General features: G+C 43.2%; 1 protein-coding gene across 3 annotated transcripts in view; it reads right to left on the bottom strand.

The window, feature by feature from the left end:
* Positions 1–5,675: 5,675 nt before the first annotated feature.
* The window catches only part of SHROOM3 (shroom family member 3), a 413,191-nt gene continuing 399,902 nt past the window's right edge, over positions 5,676–18,964 (bottom strand). For all 3 annotated transcript variants that reach the window (XM_075606730.1, XM_075606734.1, XM_075606741.1), the window contains 3 exons: positions 18,067–18,217; positions 8,039–8,311; positions 5,676–7,307 (listed from right to left, as the gene is read on the bottom strand). In XM_075606730.1, the coding sequence (XP_075462845.1) occupies positions 6,975–7,307; positions 8,039–8,311; positions 18,067–18,217 (757 nt within the window). In that variant the 3' untranslated portion in view covers positions 5,676–6,974. The remainder of the gene's footprint in view (positions 7,308–8,038; positions 8,312–18,066; positions 18,218–18,964) is intronic.

The raw sequence follows: 18,964 nt of genomic DNA, 5'->3' as shown, positions 1-18,964 counted from the left end.
CAGGCAGGATTACTCAAAAGCTGCTGCCTGCTCCATAAGGGACTGTTTTCCGGATTTGGACTTCATATCTAATACGCACCATTGGGATTGGTTTTACACTGTTGCTTCTATAATCTATATCACATTGAATTGTATCTTTTCACCATTTATACATCATTCACTTTCTACACCACAGAAAATTAGGTGATACTTTGTATGATACACATACCAGTTTAGTGTATGTATGTATGTATATATATATATATATATATCACAAACAAGACAAAAGAAATCTCAAAAATGAACACTCAGAATATCCCTAGAGAATATACCAAACTTTAATGTAACCAATTATAACAAGTTAAAACATAATAAAACCAAAAAGGGGCGGGACCCTGAATAAACAAAAGTGCATACATTCCACAATGACTGAATGGACTGACGACACCTACACACTAAATACACGCTAATGCAAATGAAGAGTGTGAGGTGCACACCTAAGGAAAAGTTTGGTATAATCTCTAGGGATATTCTGAGTGCTCATTTTTGAGATTTCTTTTGTCTTGTTTGTTTTATACTTATCCTTGTCTCAGAGCACCGATCATTCTCTTTATTTTTGAGGTTACTTTATGTTCTTATGAATAGCCTTAATACGAGGTGTACTGTATATGCAGTCTTTACTTGTTTGTGTATATATATTGTGTGTATATGACACACACACACACACACACACACACACACACACACACACACACACACACACACACACACACACACACACACTTTAAGTTATGGTGGGTGAAAAAGGTGACAAGAAACCTTCACCGTATTGCATATGCAATACAGTAGAGGTTTCTTGTCACCTTTATCACCCACCATAACTTAAAACGTGATGGTAAACCCTACAGCCTTGAAAATTGCATAGCCAGCAGTATAACCAACTTCACACTGATGAGACCCATAAATGTTGAAACATGTCTGTGAATGGTTTCTCTGGCTTTGCATCTGATTCCCATGCTGTGCTTAAAAGCTGTGTTAACAGCGAGCATTAGCTTTTAAGTGTTCCATGTAGAGATGGATTTCAGGCAAAAAGTGACACGGTGTACTCATTTGCATGTCATTTCCCAGAATCCCTTGCTGCAGTGGAAGCACTGTATGCTAGGTGATAATAGTGAAGGGCAGGGTCGCATGTGATGCCCTTTCACCTTTTAAGTGCCACAGCACCTCTCCAAGCAGATCGGGATCATGTGACAGCTCCTCGTGGTGTCACTGGCATTATCCTTATCCTGTGCACGACATCGCATTCTGAGCTCCCCAGAAAACAAGCTTAAAAAGTCCATGGAGTACCTAGCTAGTTGCTACATCAAAGGGTTAAAGCAGATTACCAACCCCGTTTTTATTTTGTTTTCCAGCAGTTTTATAAAGGCCCACAGTATGCAGTAGTGCTCACATGGCAACTTCTCCTGTCAATTCCCACTTTCTCCACTTCACCAGGCATGCAGACTATATATTCTTTCTCCACTTCACCAGGCCTGCAGACAACAATCTTTCTCCACTTCACCAGGCCTGCAGACAATAATCTTTCTCCACTTCACCAGGCCTGCAGACTATAATCTTTCTCCACTTCACCAGGCCTGCAGACTATAATCTTTCTCCACTTCACCAGGCCTGCAGACAACAATCTTTCTCCACTTCACCAGGCCTGCAGACTATAATCTTTCTCCACTTCACCAGGCCTGCAGACTATAATCTTTCTCCACTTCACCAGGCCTGCAGACTATAATCTTTCTCCACTTCACCAGGCCTGCAGACTATAATCTTTCTCCACTTCACCAGGCCTGCAGACTATAATATTTCTCCACTTCACCAGGCCTGCAGACTATAATCTTTCTCCACTTCACCAGGCCTGCAGACTATAATCTTTCTCCACTTCACCAGGCCTGCAGACTATAATCTTTCTCCACTTCACCAGGCCTGCAGACTATAATCTTTCTCCACTTCACCAGGCCTGCAGACTATAATCTTTCTCCACTTCACCAGGCCTGCAGACAACAATCTTTCTCCACTTCACCAGGCCTGCAGACTATAATCTTTCTCCACTTCACCAGGCCTGCAGACAACAATCTTTCTCCACTTCACCAGGCCTGCAGACAATAAATCTTTCTCCACTTCACCAGGCCTGCAGACTATAATCTTTCTCCACTTCACCAGGCCTGCAGACTATAATCTTTCTCCACTTCACCAGGCCTGCAGACTATAATCTTTCTCCACTTCACCAGGCCTGCAGACTATAATCTTTCTCCACTTCACCAGGCCTGCAGACTATAATCTTTCTCCACTTCACCAGGCCTGCAGACAACAATCTTTCTCCACTTCACCAGGCCTGCAGACTATAATCTTTCTCCACTTCACCAGGCCTGCAGACTATAATCTTTTTCCACTTCACCAGGCCTGCAGACTATAATCTTTCTCCACTTCACCAGGCCTGCAGATAATCTTTCTCCACTTCACCAGGCCTGCAGACTATAATCTTTCTCCACTTCACCAGGCCTGCAGACTATAATCTTTCTCCACTTCACCAGCCTGCAGACTATAATCTTTCTCCACTTCACCAGGCCTGCAGACTATAATCTTTCTCCACTTCACCAGGCCTGCAGACTATAATCTTTCTCCACTTCACCAGGCCTGCAGACTATAATCTTTCTCCACTTCACCAGGCCTGCAGACAATAAATCTTTCTCCACTTCACCAGGCCTGCAGACAATAATCTTTCTCCACTTCACCAGCCTGCAGACAACAATCTTTCTCCACTTCACCAGGCCTGCAGACTATAATCTTTCTCCACTTCACCAGGCCTGCAGACTATAATCTTTTTCCACTTCACCAGGCCTGCAGACTATAATCTTTCTCCACTTCACCAGGCCTGCAGATAATCTTTCTCCACTTCACCAGGCCTGCAGACTATAATCTTTCTCCACTTCACCAGGCCTGCAGACTATAATCTTTCTCCACTTCACCAGCCTGCAGACTATAATCTTTCTCCACTTCACCAGCCTGCAGACAATAAATCTTTCTCCACTTCACCAGGCCTGCAGACTATAATCTTTCTCCACTTCACCAGGCCTGCAGACTATAATCTTTCTCCACTTCACCAGGCCTGCAGACTATAATCTTTCTCCACTTCACCAGGCCTGCAGACTATAATCTTTCTCCACTTCACCAGGCCTGCAGACAATAATCTTTCTCCACTTCACCAGGCCTGCAGACTATAATCTTTCTCCACTTCACCAGGCCTGCAGACTATAATCTTTCTCCACTTCACCAGGCCTGCAGACTATAATCTTTCTCCACTTCACCAGGCCTGCAGACTATAATCTTTCTCCACTTCACCAGGCCTGCAGACTATAATCTTTTTCCACTTCACCAGGCCTGCAGACAACAATCTTTCTCCACTTCACCAGGCCTGCAGACTATAATCTTTCTCCACTTCACCAGGCCTGCAGACTATAATCTTTTTCCACTTCACCAGGCCTGCAGACAATAAATCTTTCTCCACTTCACCAGGCCTGCAGACAACAATCTTTCTCCACTTCACCAGGCCTGCAGACTATAATCTTTCTCCACTTCACCAGGCCTGCAGACTATAATCTTTCTCCACTTCACCAGGCCTGCAGACTATAATCTTTCTCCACTTCACCAGGCCTGCAGACTATAATCTTTCTCCACTTCACCAGGCCTGCAGACTATAATCTTTCTCCACTTCACCAGGCCTGCAGACTATAATCTTTCTCCACTTCACCAGGCCTGCAGACTATAATCTTTCTCCACTTCACCAGGCCTGCAGACTATAATCTTTCTCCACTTCACCAGGCCTGCAGACAATAAATCTTTCTCCACTTCACCAGGCCTGCAGACTATAATCTTTCTCCACTTCACCAGGCCTGCAGACTATAATCTTTCTCCACTTCACCAGGCCTGCAGACTATAATCTTTCTCCACTTCACCAGGCCTGCAGACTATAATCTTTCTCCACTTCACCAGGCCTGCAGACAACAATCTTTCTCCACTTCACCAGGCCTGCAGACTATAATCTTTCTCCACTTCACCAGGCCTGCAGACTATAATCTTTCTCCACTTTACCAGGCCTGCAGACTATAATCTTTTTCCACTTCACCAGGCCTGCAGACAATAATCTTTCTCCACTTCACCAGGCCTGCAGACAATAATCTTTCTCCACTTCACCAGGCCTGCAGACAATAATCTTTCTCCACTTCACCGGGCCTGCAGACTATAATCTTTCTCCACTTCACCAGGCCTGCAGACTATAATCTTTTTCCACTTCACCAGGCCTGCAGACAATAATATTTTTCCACTTCACCAGGCCTGCAGACTATAATCTTTTTCCACTTCACCAGGCCTGCAGACTATAATCTTTCTCCACTTCACCAGGCCTGCAGACAATAATCTTTCTCCACTTCACCAGGCCTGCAGACTATAATCTTTTTCCACTTCACCAGGCCTGCAGACTATAATCTTTCTCCACTTCACCAGGCCTGCAGACAATAATCTTTCTCCACTTCACCAGGCCTGCAGACAATAATATTTTTCCACTTCACCAGGCCTGCAGACTATAATCTTTCTCCACTTCACCAGGCCTGCAGACTATAATCTTTTTCCACTTCACCAGGCCTGCAGACAATAATCTTTCTCCACTTCACCAGGCCTGCAGACTATAATCTTTCTCCACTTCACCAGGCCTGCAGACTATAATCTTTCTCCGCTTCACCAGGCCTGCAGACAATAATATTTTTCCACTTCACCAGGCCTGCAGACAATAATCTTTCTCCACTTCACCAGGCCTGCAGACTATAATCTTTCTCCACTTCACCAGGCCTGCAGACAATAATCTTTCTCCGCTTCACCAGGCCTGCAGACAATAATCTTTCTCCGCTTCACCAGGCCTGCAGACAATAATCTTTCTCCACTTCACCAGGCCTGCAGACAATAATCTTTCTCCACTTCACCAGGCCTGCAGACTATAATCTTTCTCCACTTCACCGGGCCTGCAGACTATAATCTTTTTCCACTTCACCAGGCCTGCAGACTATAATCTTTCTCCACTTCACCAGGCCTGCAGACTACAATCTTTCTCCACTTCACCAGGCCTGCAGACTATAATCGGTCTTGTCAGAAAAATATTCTTATCTTGATCTTTTCAGATAAAGGTTCTGTAAAGCAGCAATCCCACCTAACTAGTTCCCCCTCTCCATTCCTCCACCCTGTTTTTGTTGTTGCTGCAGGATTGAAATTGGGGAGTGACCGGTTCTGACAATAGACCAGATTAGCTCCCGGGGATCCTAAATTTCCATCCCGTTAAAATAAATAAATAAAACCAGTAGAAGAGAATTGCTGCTTTACGGTCTACGACTGTCCCTAATGAGAATGGCTGGGCAGTCATATTTATTTAGGTTTTAGGCTCATTTGTTAGTAATAAAATACACCATTTAATAGGTGAAAACAGACATCCAAATGTACAAAAAAAAGGGAAGGTAATTGCATTAGTAAATTGTTCACAAAGATTTTTGTGGGAAAATGAAGATCTCCCCTTTAAATCAAAGACCACACAAATGTTTTTTTTTTTTTTTTTTTACATGTGAGCCGGTACAATTGTAAAACATACTCAAGTACTCCATCAATTCAATTACAATAAAGGCTTTTTTTTATTGTTCATAATAGTGTTATGTTTCACAACAGATATTGTACCAGGTGCTTTGTGGCTGCATGAAGACAGAGTAAACACAATAAGGTGGCCAGCTCAGAGCTGGCTTGGATCTTTGCTAAGCAAAGTGTTTCCTTCACAAGGACACATTAATAACAAGCACACAGCCAGTGTCAGAGAGCAATGCATTCTGGGTACTTGCAGCACCTAATGGGTTGAAATAAAGTTAAAAAAACAAAAAAAATGGTGCTTTTTTAAAATGCTTTTACTGTTGAGATATTAATCAATAGCACACACTACAGGAGTTTGGTTATTATTAAATAACCCCCCCACCCGCCAGCTCGGGGGCTTACGTGGATTTCCCACCATTGCAGCCATACGTGTACAATATATGGCTAATTCCCAGTATTTTATTGAAAACATGTGCCACTAGAGTAGGTCACAGAGAGGAAAGAGTTAACATACTAGCAAAAAAAGGCAACAACATATTTATCTGAAGTAGTGACTATCCTGGCGTCTCAACTTTTGTTAAAGTTTTTTTTTACATCGTACAAAAGGCATTTTCTACAGTACAGATTTAAGTCAAATAAAGGTTAGCATATGTACAAAACTTACATATTTCTCTTAAAAACAAAAGGAACATTTATAAATAGCAGTAAAATGTCAGTGGCGTCATTAAGGCATACATCCTTCATCGTTACAGGTGGAAGCTCACAGTGAGAATGGCGTGTGTCATACTTTTCCTTAGCTAGTGTGAGGATGAGAAGCGGGAGACAAAGGGATGAAGCATTGTCTTTCTGCTTCTTACAGGCGCAGTAACCTGGGGTGTGTGAACTTTCCATTTTCCCCTATACACTTTTCGCTGCATAGTTTCCACTCGGATGCGGAAAAGGGGCGTGACCACAGTGAATTTGCAAACCCCATGTAGCAGCGGAGTGAAACTTAGCAGTGCAACTATGCATCCATTTTGAATGTGCCCTTCAGCGCCCCGATAATATGCCAACATTCATTTGCCCGTCACAAGTCCAATCACTGGAAAACCACTATGTGGTTGCACCCCTTGTTAGTACAATTTCTTGGTTTTGCTGCTTTTTCTGCGACAGTCTTTTCTGGAAGATCTAGATGTTATGTAGAAATTGTGTTATATTCCTTTCATAACACGCACGGTTCTTGTTTACATAGCTTAAGTTTTTTTTTTCTTGAAGAAGGAGTACTTATCTATTTAAATTAGCATCGTTTTGCCGTGTCAGCTGTGGAGAACCTTAAAGTGAAGAGGTCATGGTGGAGGTATATTGATGTTCCCCACAGAACAAACACTTCCTCTTGGCAAAGGCACTCTCTCTCCAATTTGGAAGTCACTAGGTAAACTTTCAAGCAGGTACTTCACCTGCTCCTGGCCAAGTTTATTCTTGTCATCCAGCTCCCGCTGCTCAATCAGTAGAGCGGACTTCATTTTGACAAAATGCTGGTAGTTCTGGAACTGCTCCTCAGTGAGGTAGTTTCTTAAGATGTCCATAACCACCTTCTCACGCCGGTCGAGGTTCTCCTTCAATTCCCGGGCATCCTCGTGCTGCCCAGATAGCAGCTTCCTCTTCTCATTCAAGGAGTTCTGCAACATCGGGAAAGAAAGGGGATTAGTGTAACTGAATTAACATAATGTGACTTTTACAAAGTCACTGCTATGCTACTGTACAGAAGGTCACTGTCAATTTCCCCAATGAATACTTTCAAGGCTCTTGTCATCCTGTCTACCTGCCCTTAAGAAGGAGCAAGACTCTGATAAAAAGTGAAGCAGTTGAATAAATGGCAGTATACTGCCTTCAAAAATCATTGTTTCATGCCGCATGTCCATTGCACCAAAATCCTTGTACAAAAGACAGAGTAAATCACATGTGGAAATGAAAAAATCCCATTGTATGCCCCAAAAATGGTGTGTGCATGGGGGGCAGGAGGGTGGAGGGAGGATATGTGTTAATAGTGCTACAGTACTTTGGTCCACAATTGCTAGTTTACTGGGGCATCTGGGATATCAAACAAACAATCCTACAGCAGTTAACTAAATTCAATTTTTTGTTAAAAAATATATGTATTTTTTGCAACACTATTATACCACTTTGGGGACTGTGCAAATTGTTATAAGTCCTATGGCTTTACTGTCTCATTGATGTTCAAACACATATCGAGCCATATTTACTAAGCAGTGCTGCAGCATAAAATACCTTATGGAACCATAAAACACCTCGCATCTGTTCAACTGAACGGCCTATAATATAACTTACAAGATTTATACGTGTCTTAAAGAGATTGCAGAGCTATGAAATGGAAAAGTTATATGTATACCCGTTCTTCAGCACTGGTATCTTCACCCAAACTGCAAAGTAAGTTTTCCACCCTGGCTAGGCGTCCTGAGAGTGACAGCAGGAGATTCACCACCTTATCCAGGTCCCCTACGAACATCTTGTACTTGTCAAACTCGTTGGGCTTGCAGAGGCTCTCGATTAGCGCCTCCACCTCTTCCCCAAGGCTGTTGTTGAGCTTGATATCGACCAGCAGGCTTTCCTTGGCTTCCTGCAGAATCTCGAGTTTGTGAGTGAGTCTGGCAATCAGTTCTGCCTGTGGACATAAGGAAACATTTATTAAAGAACCGAAGATTTTCACTGGCTCGTGGTTTCGGACCAGTCTCATCACTTGTTGGGGATCTTCAAGCATATGGCTTCCAGCAAAGTTTGGCTTGCTTTTTTTTTTTTAAATTTCTGGATAATTTGATTTCTGCTCTGCATTGGTGGCCCATCAGGTGAAAACGGTTGAAAGTCAAACATTAGAATGCAAGGAGCTATAATACAAAAAGTGCATCAAACAATATATGCATGCATGGGGAAATGAAATCCCTTAATGAAAGAGCCTAGCATCAAAGATTATATATATTCAGTAGCAGTGGCTCCAAACCACTAATGCATCATTATTTTCCATTACAGGGCTTCACACTAGGGAAATGTTTGAACAACTGACTACAGTATGTCTATTTTAGTGTGTGTGTATGTGTGTGTATGTATGTAATATACTGTACACACACAGTATAAATGAAAGAAAAATGGCCACAAATTATAAGGTAACACGTACTCAAGGACTATTCTGGACAAGGACTATTTTGGACAAGGACTATTCTGTCCACGGTGGAAACATCAAAGTGCATAAGAGTTCGGACCCGGACTACTGGTAATAACGACATCCTAGTGAATTATTCTTGTGTGTGTATAATATACATATATATATATGTATATGGATGGAACAGCCATACAGCCATATACTTTGCTACAGTATATAGGGCTGTATACCTAGCAGGACAACACTGCAGTGCTGTTGTATCTGGTAGTTTTTATAATGCTTTTTGTTTCTCAAGTCTGAGCACATTTTACGGTGATGAGGCAACCTCCACGGTAACTTCCAAATGATTGTTGTGTACATGCTAACTTGCATATGGATAAAACGAACCCACCACAATGAGACTAGACGTTATTGCAATGGCAGAAAACTCTACAGAAGTTCCCTGATTGTACATGCGGTGAAGAGGTCCTCCCAGGGCTGGGGGAGAGTTTAGTTCCATGGAGCAGATTTCTTCTGCAGCACTGAGGAGGAGGTTCATACAATATTGAATTGGGTAAGAAGCAGCGGCACCTTTTTCTGTCTTATGTTGATCACTGCTGCTCAATGGTTCATTCATAAATAGCTGCTAACGGACCCCTGCCAATTATTACAAATATATTAATGAATATGAAACAATTAAATAACTCTGTCCAGACTATTTTAGGACATGTTCCCTAGATTTCCACGTAATAGAAACCAGCTGGAAGGAGACCTATGCATTTGCATAAGTAAAAAAGCATGCTACAACATTATTAAAATAACAGCTACACAATGGCAATTCACATCCTACCCCTTAAAGAACATATATGGTTGCCAATATTGATACAATCTGGGAACAATTTATCTGAATTTCACCCTCCTGTTTCTAGAGCAGGGGTGCGCAAACTTTTCTGGCTGCTCTCCCCCGGTTCTCGCGCCCCCCTTAAATTAGCCGCGGGGGTCATGTGACGTCACGTGACCCCACAGCATCAAATGACGCTGCATTGCCATGGAGACGCGTCCCCAAGCCGGCTGAATCTCAGTAAGTTGAGTTGCAGAGGCCTCACGTGGTCTCCCGGCATTTCATTTAAATGCCTTGGGGAAGCGCCCGGGGCCTCTGTAACCACCGCGCCCCCCAGAAAAATCTCACACCCCCAGTTTGCGCACCCCTGTCCTAGAGTACTAGTGATTAGGTTAACCCCTTCCTTGTTAAGGCCGCAAAGGATTTAAAGAAACCATACCATATACTGTGCTTGGTTAAAAAAAAAATGTTTACACATTTGCTGTCCTTTTGTGTGTCCATCCTTAATAGCATATTTGATGATTAAAATAGTCATAAATCTAGAATGGAGTAAGTGTGTCTGTAGGGCCATTGTACCGCGCTTCGGAATATGTTGGCGTTTTATAAATAAACAATAATATTAATAATAAGCCGTAGGACACATTACCGCTCACTCAGTGGAACGTGCCATAGTGTGTCTGATGGCCTCGCACTGCTAGCGAGCAGCAGGGAAATGCACAGTTACAAGAGCAGTAACTTCCACTCACGTGAAAGTTAATATATCCTAACGTGCCTACACCACAGTCGGGATATCAGAGTTCGATCCTATATCTGTTGCCAATCTCTTGAATGGCGGTTACCGCAGAATCAGGCTCTGATAGCCCTTGTCGGAGCTTAGTGAATCTCCTCCTATATTTAACACTGGACATCGAATCTCTGCCCCAAAGAGCTTACAATCTAATTGCGTGTGCGATTCAGAACGGAGTCTCGTAGTTGATCTTTGCCTTTAGTGTCCACCAAGTGACTGCGGAGCTGCACATCTGACCTACAAGGACTTGTTTTATTTTCATTAATCAGCGTGGCTGTGATTCCAAAAAGCCGGCAGACATAGCAGCTTTTGTGTGCTTACAAAGGGACAGGGCTTTGATTACCCAAGCGACTCCCCCACTATCTGTCCCTAATAATGGTTATGCTAATGTTCCCTCATGCAAAGTATAAGAAAACATGCCAGTGAAATTACCAGCATGGCCTAATCACTTAGATCGGTTGCTAGTTTCCCGGTGCATGTAGCCCCTACGCCTTTTTGAGCCACAGGCTGTTCTCTAGTTTAATCACATTTGCTCCCGGACCTCAGCTTGTTTACATAGCAAGCAGCCACATGCTGTAAAGGTGCAGTCCTACTTAGGACTAAAGGGAACTAATGGAAGTGATAGGACAATTGGTTTAACCCTTTGGGTGCCACATGACGTAGCCACCGGGTCATTTGGTCTGGCCCTATGACATAGTCTCTACGTCATGAGGTTTCTTGCTTATTTCCTTGGGGAGATCTAGCCGGCAAGGGGAACGAAAGAGAAAGACTTATATTTACAGTATATTTAGTCATACGAAGGCAAACAAAAAAACCCCAGTGAAACATTATCCAATGCAGTCTTATAAGGGCAAAAGAACCTTCCTGACTTCAAATAATGGCAATATGATTTTTCCCTGGATCAACATCCTTCCCATGTATACTTATTTGTTATATCCCTGTATACCTTCCCTTACTAAAAAGATGTCCAACCTTTTTTTGAAGATATCTATTGTATCTGCCACCACAGTCTCCATGGGTAATGAATTCCACATTGTAACTGCCCTTACTGTAAAGAACCCTTTCCTTTGTTGCTGGTGAAATCTCCTTTCCTCAACCCTTAAGGGATGGCCTCAGGTAAAATGCTGCTGATTAATCTATCGGTATTTTACACTTTTTTTTTTTTTTTTTTACCAATTTTTTTTATTAGGCAATAGTAATTGTTAACACATTTGTTAAAACAGATCATATGTGGCCTAATACAGTTTTTAACATTTTGAAAGAAAGAGACTCCACGTCCCCCTATTCCTCCGGGGTCAATCGGGGTAGCATGGAGTTGAAACAGAAAGAAGATGAAAGAGAAAGGAGAGAGGGGGGAGGAGGGGAGAGGGGGAAGGGTGTATCACTCCCTCGTCCTGATCCGCCCAAACACTTGCCATCTCCTATGATGACCTCCAGGGCTGTATTTATGTGTTAGTTCTATTGGTCTGGGTCATACGTGTGTACCACGGATCCCAAGTTTTGTTGAAGGTGGTAGTGGACCTTTTCACGAATGCAGACAGTCTCTCCATGTCTTTTACATCATTGATCCTGTTTATCACCGTCTGTCTGGAGGGGGGAGACACCTTCTTCCAGGCGGCTGCCACCGCACATCTGGCCGCCGTGAGAATAAGGGAGATTAATTTGCCTGTTGGTCGGTCCAGTGTCTCTAGGGGCCTGGCCAATAGGTAGGTCAGCGGTTCAATTGGGATTGTGAGGTCTGTGACCTCTTTTATAAGATTATGTATAGTTTCCCAGTATTTTTGAATTTCTGGACATGACCACCAGATGTGGGCCATGTCCCCCCTTTGACCGCAGCCTCTCCAGCATAGGTCGGAGGCCAGTGGGTAGATTTGGCTAATTTTGGCTGGGGTAAGATACCAGCGAAACAGGATTTTATAAATATTCTCTTTTATTGTGGTGCATATGGAAGTTCCTGAGGCTGTTTCCCAAATACTTTCCCAATCCTCTCGGTCTATAACAATGTCCAATTCTGCTGCCCAATGCAGCATATAGTCGTGCGTCGGAGCTTCTGAGGCTTTTTCAAGCTCTGCACATATTTGCGTTATGAGACCTTTCTGATGGCCGGGCTCTCTGCAGAGCCTTTCAAAGCCAGTGAGAGGGGAAAATTCCAACGTTGGGGATAATGTTTGAGTGAAGTGCCGAATTTGTAGGTATTTGAAGACGTTTAGATCTCTTAGTTCATATTTGGTCCGTAGATTTTGATAACTCAGGAACTGCCCAAAGCTCAGGAGGTCAACAATTGCTCTGATATTTTTGGTTTCAAATTGGTCAAATTGTCTGGGCTCACATCCAGGTGGGAATTTTGGGTTTTTGTGAATTGGTGTAAGTTGGGTGTGAGGTGACATGAGCTTAAATTTATATCTGCATTTCGTCCAAATTTCCCAGGTGTGTCTCATTGGGCCTAATTGGAATTTGTTACTTGGCATGTCTTCCTTACTCATGGACCAAAGGCAAGCTGGTAGTGAGGGCGTCCCGGCATAATGTGTTTCTATACCTAGCCAACAGTATTGTTTCGGGCTAGTGTTCCAGACCACCGCCTGTCGCAGTTGTGCGGCCAGGTAGTATCTTGATACGTCTGGGACTCCTAGTCCTCCTCTCCCCCTTGGGGCCAGAAGAACCGTTTTGGCGACTCTAGGTTTTTTACCTTGCCAAATAAAGTGGAAAATTGATTTTTGAATATTCTTTAATTCTGAGCCAGGGATGGGGATCGGGAGTGTCTGGAAGTAGTATAGCAATCTAGGGAGTATGTTCATTTTAACCGAGACCATCCTCCCGATCCATGATATTTGGTATCCTCCCCATTTGTCTAGATCTTGTTTGATTTTTTTGAACAGTGCCGGATAGTTATGTTGGTAAAGAGTTTGGTAAGTCCTCGATATCTTAACTCCCAAGTATTTGATACAGGAGGAGCTCCAACGATAGTCAAAATTTAGTTTGAGGAGTTTCACCTCTGGCTCTGGCAGGCTTAAATTCAGGGCCTCCGATTTGTCTTGGTTTATTTTATATCCTGAAATTTGTCCAAATTCATGGAGTTCTTTATGTAGGTTAGGTAGGGAGATTTGAGGTTTGGAGAGGGTTAGTATGACATCATCAGCGAATAGGGATATTTTGTGCTGCCTTTGTCCAATTTCTATTCCCTGGATGTCTCTATTGAGCCTTATTGCTGATGCCAGCGGTTCTATGGTTAGTGCAAAGAGGAGAGGAGATAAGGGGCACCCCTGTCGAGTACCATTTGTAATCTCGAACCTCTGGTTATTGCCGCCGGGTAGTTTTACCGTTGCTGATGGGTTGTGGTATAATCTACGGACCCCCTCTAGGTATGCGTCTTTGAAGCCGAATTTACGCATAGTTTGGTCCAGGAATTGCCAGTTTATCCTATCGAACGCCTTCTCTGCGTCTAGGCTTAATAAAAGTGCTTTGGTCCCCGAGAGGTGGACATGCTCAATTATATTGATTATCTTCCGAGTATTATCTGAGGCTTGTCTGCCCATTACGAATCCGACTTGATCTATATTTATGAGCCTCGGTAAGATGGGATTTAATCTGTTAGCCAGAATTTTACTATATAGTTTGAGATCACTGTTGAAACTGTTGAAATTGGACGATAGCTTCCACACTGCATCGGGTCTCTGCCGTCCTTGTGAATGATGGCCAGATTAGCTTGAGACATTGATGCGGGAATCTGATTCCCTTCCAAGAAATGGTTAAATGTAGCTAGGAGATGTTTGGATAGTGTGGGCAGGAATCTTTTATAGTAAACATTGGTGAAACCGTCAGGGCCAGGAGACTTGGTGATCTTTAATGATTTGACCGCCATTTCCAGTTCCTCTTTTGTAATCTCAGCATTGAGGACTATGTTCTCCTCCTCCGTTAAGGTGGGGAGTTGGCATTTATTGAGATATTGTGTTATATTTTCTATGGTTATTGGTGGAGAGCGGTCATTTTTGGTTCTGAGGTTATATAACTCCGTGTAGTATTTAGTGAATTCCTCTGCGATTTTATTCTCACTATATTGTATCTCACCAGATTTACTTTTGATAGCTGTTATTTGGGATCGCTTTTGCACCCCTCTTAGTTTACTTGCTAAGAGTCTGTCAGCCTTGTTCCCTTTGTCGTAGTACAGTTGGTTGGTCCATTTAAGGGCCTTTTCCACATCCTCCAGCTGAATTTGCCTAAGTTTTGATCTAGTTGCAAGCAATTGTTTATATAGTTTTTTTGTAGGGTCTGCCTTATGGGCTTGTTCTATTGTTTTAATGCTATCTGTTAGTTCCTTAATTTGTATTAGGCGGGCTTTTTTCCTATGGGAGGCGATGGAGATGATTTTCCCTCTGATGGTTGCCTTATGGGCTTCCCATAGGATTGCTGGAGAGGAAACTGTACCTGCGTTGAAAAAGAAATAGTCCTTAAGTGAGGCTCTTATTTCCCTTTCTATCTCTGGGTGATTTAATAGCGAATCGTTAAGTCTCCAAGAGTAGTTTGTTGTTTTTTCAAAGGGGAGTGATAATGTCAAGGTGATTGGGGCGTGATCCGACCAGGTGATAGAGCCAATGTCTGATTCGGTGGTTGCCGCCAGTACGTTTTTTGTGGTCAGGAAATAATCTATTCGAGAATAAGTCTGGTGAGGAGCGGAGTAAAAAGTATAGTCTCTCTGGCCCTGATGCTGGGATCTCCATATGTCCACTAATGAAAATTCATTTAGAATTCCCCTAAACCTTTTCCCCTTGATCTGGGAGTGGGTTGTGCGGGGGGTCCCATCGTGGTTGATCTATCCTCGGTGGGGTTTAGCACCATATTTAGGTCACCTCCCACTATCATCGAGGATAGGTATCCCGGGTCGACGCCCTCGAGAACAGTCTGTAGAAATTCAATTTGGTTTTCGTTTGGGGCGTATACATTGATCAGGGCAATTGTCGAGCCCGCTAAAGAGCCATACACCACTAGAAATCTACCCTCTGGGTCCGCTGTTGTTTTGATATGATTAAATGGGGTGCCTTGTCTGATCAGGATAGCTACACCCCTTTTCTTACTACTGAATGAAGCAAAAAAGCTTGTTGGGAACATTTTTTTGAATAAATTTGGGGGGTCCTGGGATGTGAAGTGGGTCTCCTGTAGGAATATAATGTCTCCCCCTGTTTTTTTCATGTCCTGGAGGGCCAATCGTCGCTTTCTATGATTTTGCAGTCCTTTTACATTTAGAGATCTGACTCTAATCGGGGCTGACGTTGCCATTTTAATGCTTTAAATTTATGTTGCGTGGGCTTGAGGTCTCAGCTTTCCCATTAGCTGAGACCCTGCTCCCATTTTTTGGTGAGATGATGTGCACGGTAGTGCAGTTTTTTAAAGTAGGGGGTATGGCTTCTATAACAGTCTTTGAAGGCTTATAGTCGGGCTGCTCAGGCGAGGGGGTAGTAGGGGGAGGGGAGAGGGGAGGGGAATAGATCTGCCGGGACAGGGTCAGCAGATGGAGGAGAAGTGAGAGTAGGCCTTGAAAAGGTCTAAATGTGGTTTTGCCTTGTCTCCGAGAGACCGGCATTCGGGTAGGTTTACCCGTTCTGGGGTGGGTCCGGGGCCCGAGGTCAGGGGTGCAACAGTGAGGTCCTGGCCTTCTGTTGCATGTGTGACCCTTCGACCCTTCGACCTTTGGTTACAGGTAGGTGTATGGGAAGGGGGGGGGGTGGAGGTGGGGTTACAGCGGGAGGGGGGGGATTGGTATTGGGAGGGAGGGGGAAGGGGGGGGTAGAGGGGGATGGGAGGGGAGTGGTTGTTAGGGAGGTAAGGAACGAGGTGGGCGGGGGTAGGGAAGGAAGGAGGGGGGGGGGGGCAGGTAGGAGGGGAGAAAGAAAAATGTAGATCAGGGTCTGTAGTTGAGCAGCCGTGAGTTACATGGTACTGTTATAACATCTTCTGCATATTGATAAGATATGGTACACATTGTGATTTACGGACTTGATTTTACACTTTTTTAAACGTTTTTATTTGCAGCGGGTTCTCAAAGGGAGATTGTTTAACTCGTTTCCCCCCTGCTGTTCATGATATAGTCAGATCTATGCACACATTCTTATATAGAAGTACATGCACACCGCTAGTAGGTGCTGGAGGGGGGTACTTATCTGCCGGTGCGTGTGTCCAGGGAGGTCCAGACATCCCAAAGGTACTAGAGCAAGGAAATGGAAGCAGGTACACGGTCTTTCTAAAGGTGCAGTTTATTGTGCCACCAAAGGTCCAACGTTTCGGCAATAGATTGCCTTTATCCTTGATAAAGGCAATCTATTGCCGAAGCGTTGGACCTTTGGTGGCACAATAAACTGCACCTTTAGAAAGACCGTGTGCCTGCTTCCATTTCCTTGCTATGCACACATTCTCCCTGTCTGATGACCAAAGGGCGTGTGTTTAACATGCAATAAGATGAACAAAAGTAAAAAAATAAGCGAAATGAAAGTATTCCCAAGCATCGATTTACTCTGTTAGAAATGTATAGCGGTAAAGAAGTGGAGTGATAATGACTTTTCTGAATTACATAACATATTTTATACAATGAAATGACAATTCTGTTTATTATAAGTCCTGGCTTCCGTCAGAGAAACAAATCAATGATATTTTTATTGTTTGATCATGCAACATATTCTTTATCAATAGTCATGATGTGCGCCCCCTGATCTCAGTGATGAGTAACAGACCAGGAATCGTGGCTGGGTTACACTTGGATTCGCTGGCATGATCCATCATTTAACACCCCAGAAATAGAAACTTTCTATGAGTAGGAAAGAGCCATCCTAGGTCAGTTTCAGAGATGGAGAAGGGGAAAATGAAGTATTTTTTTCTGCAAGGACTGAGAAGAGCAGCTTGAATATATACAACAGCTTGGGAACAGGGCATGGCACAGCTGTGCGCCATAGCAGAAAACTTGTGGGCGATTTCACACACAATTACACGACGGAAGAAGAATAACGTGGCTTATAAGATTTTGGTTGCCATTGGACAGAGTAGGTAAAGCTGCTGCTTCTGATGAATTGATTGTTATTTTGGAAATCGTTTCGGAAACTGGAGTGTGGAATTGTCAGCGGGAAAAAAGTAATAACACTGACATGGCTGCAGTTGGGCTGTTTCATGAACTAGCTCCTTGACCTGTTCAACTGCTCACAAGTGGCAACTGATAGAGAATGCCTTCCTCTGTGGCTCCTAATGACTATGCCGTGAAGTTGTTAGTGTCTCGATAGCAAAGTGTTACACTCCTTGCATGTGAATGGAAGCGTTGCAACAAAAAGGTGCTACCAGCTTTGTGGCACATTCAATAGGATTTCTTCATCCTTTGAAAGAGAGAGGGTAGCTGAAGTGAGAGTAAGGGGCTTACTGAATAAAGTGCAATAGCACCGATTCAGTGCCACCGTACAGAAAGCCCCATTGACTTGATTACACATGAAGACATATACAAGAACCCTCATACACAAGACATCTATACAAAAGCACTCGTATAGGGCATACACGCAAACATCCATGAACAAACAAAGCCATATACTCACACACAGACATTCACACAAGCTCACACACACACACACACACACCTACATAAGAGGCAAGCAAGAGGGGACCCTACTATGTGACACATGTTATTACCTTCTTTTCATTCACACCAAGCTGTTCCTTCTCCTCTCCCGCCTCTGCCTGCGTGGCTGTGATCTTCAGGAGCCCTGCTTTTGAGGCAGACATGGCGTAATAGGCAGAGCAATTGACCACACTTTCTTCATTGTCTCTTTCCTGCTCTTTCCTGCACAGAAATCAATGCAAAATCACACGTCGTTAACATGCAACAGAAACATGTACATTCTCTGCGTTTTACCTTTTCATTCTGATTTGGCGCAGCACATAACATCTATTTCATATAGTATTTCTTAATGAATAAACAATTTACGGTCACTAGCCCCTCCTACAGCACAGCACTTTGGTTTTATTATCAGGTATCTACATAAAAAAATAAACACACACACATACTAAATGTGTGTGCGTGTATATATATATATATGACATGCAGATGAACCTGTTTCCTTTTGTTGTAACGCTAATCTCATTGCCCCAGTCTATGTCTGGATAATTAAAATTCCCCTTTATGCAAAAATGACCCAGTTTTGATGCCTTTTCCATTTGCAAATGTATTTTAGCTTCCTCAATCTCACAGATATTTGGTGGTTTATAGCATATTCCCACAAACATTTTCTTAATACTTTTACTTCCACTGCTAATTTCTATCCACAAAGTCTCTACATTTTCATCATTCCCTTCATAGACATCATCCCTTATAATAGGTTTTAGATCCGGTTTAACATATAATCATACTCCACTTCCCCTTCTATTTGTTCGATCCTTCCAAAAAAGGGAATAACCCTCTAAATTAACTGTCCAGTCATGAGTTTCATCCCACCATGTTTCAGTAATGCCTATGATATCATGTTATTTATATATATATCTATATCTATATATATAGATATAGTTATAGACAGTGCTCGACAAATAATGA

This window comes from Ascaphus truei, chromosome 1 (genome assembly GCF_040206685.1).
Source record: "Ascaphus truei isolate aAscTru1 chromosome 1, aAscTru1.hap1, whole genome shotgun sequence".
Taxonomy (NCBI): Eukaryota; Metazoa; Chordata; class Amphibia; order Anura; family Ascaphidae; genus Ascaphus; species Ascaphus truei.
Note: the sequence above shows the minus strand (reverse complement) of the source record. Positions and strands in the feature narration are given on the sequence as shown.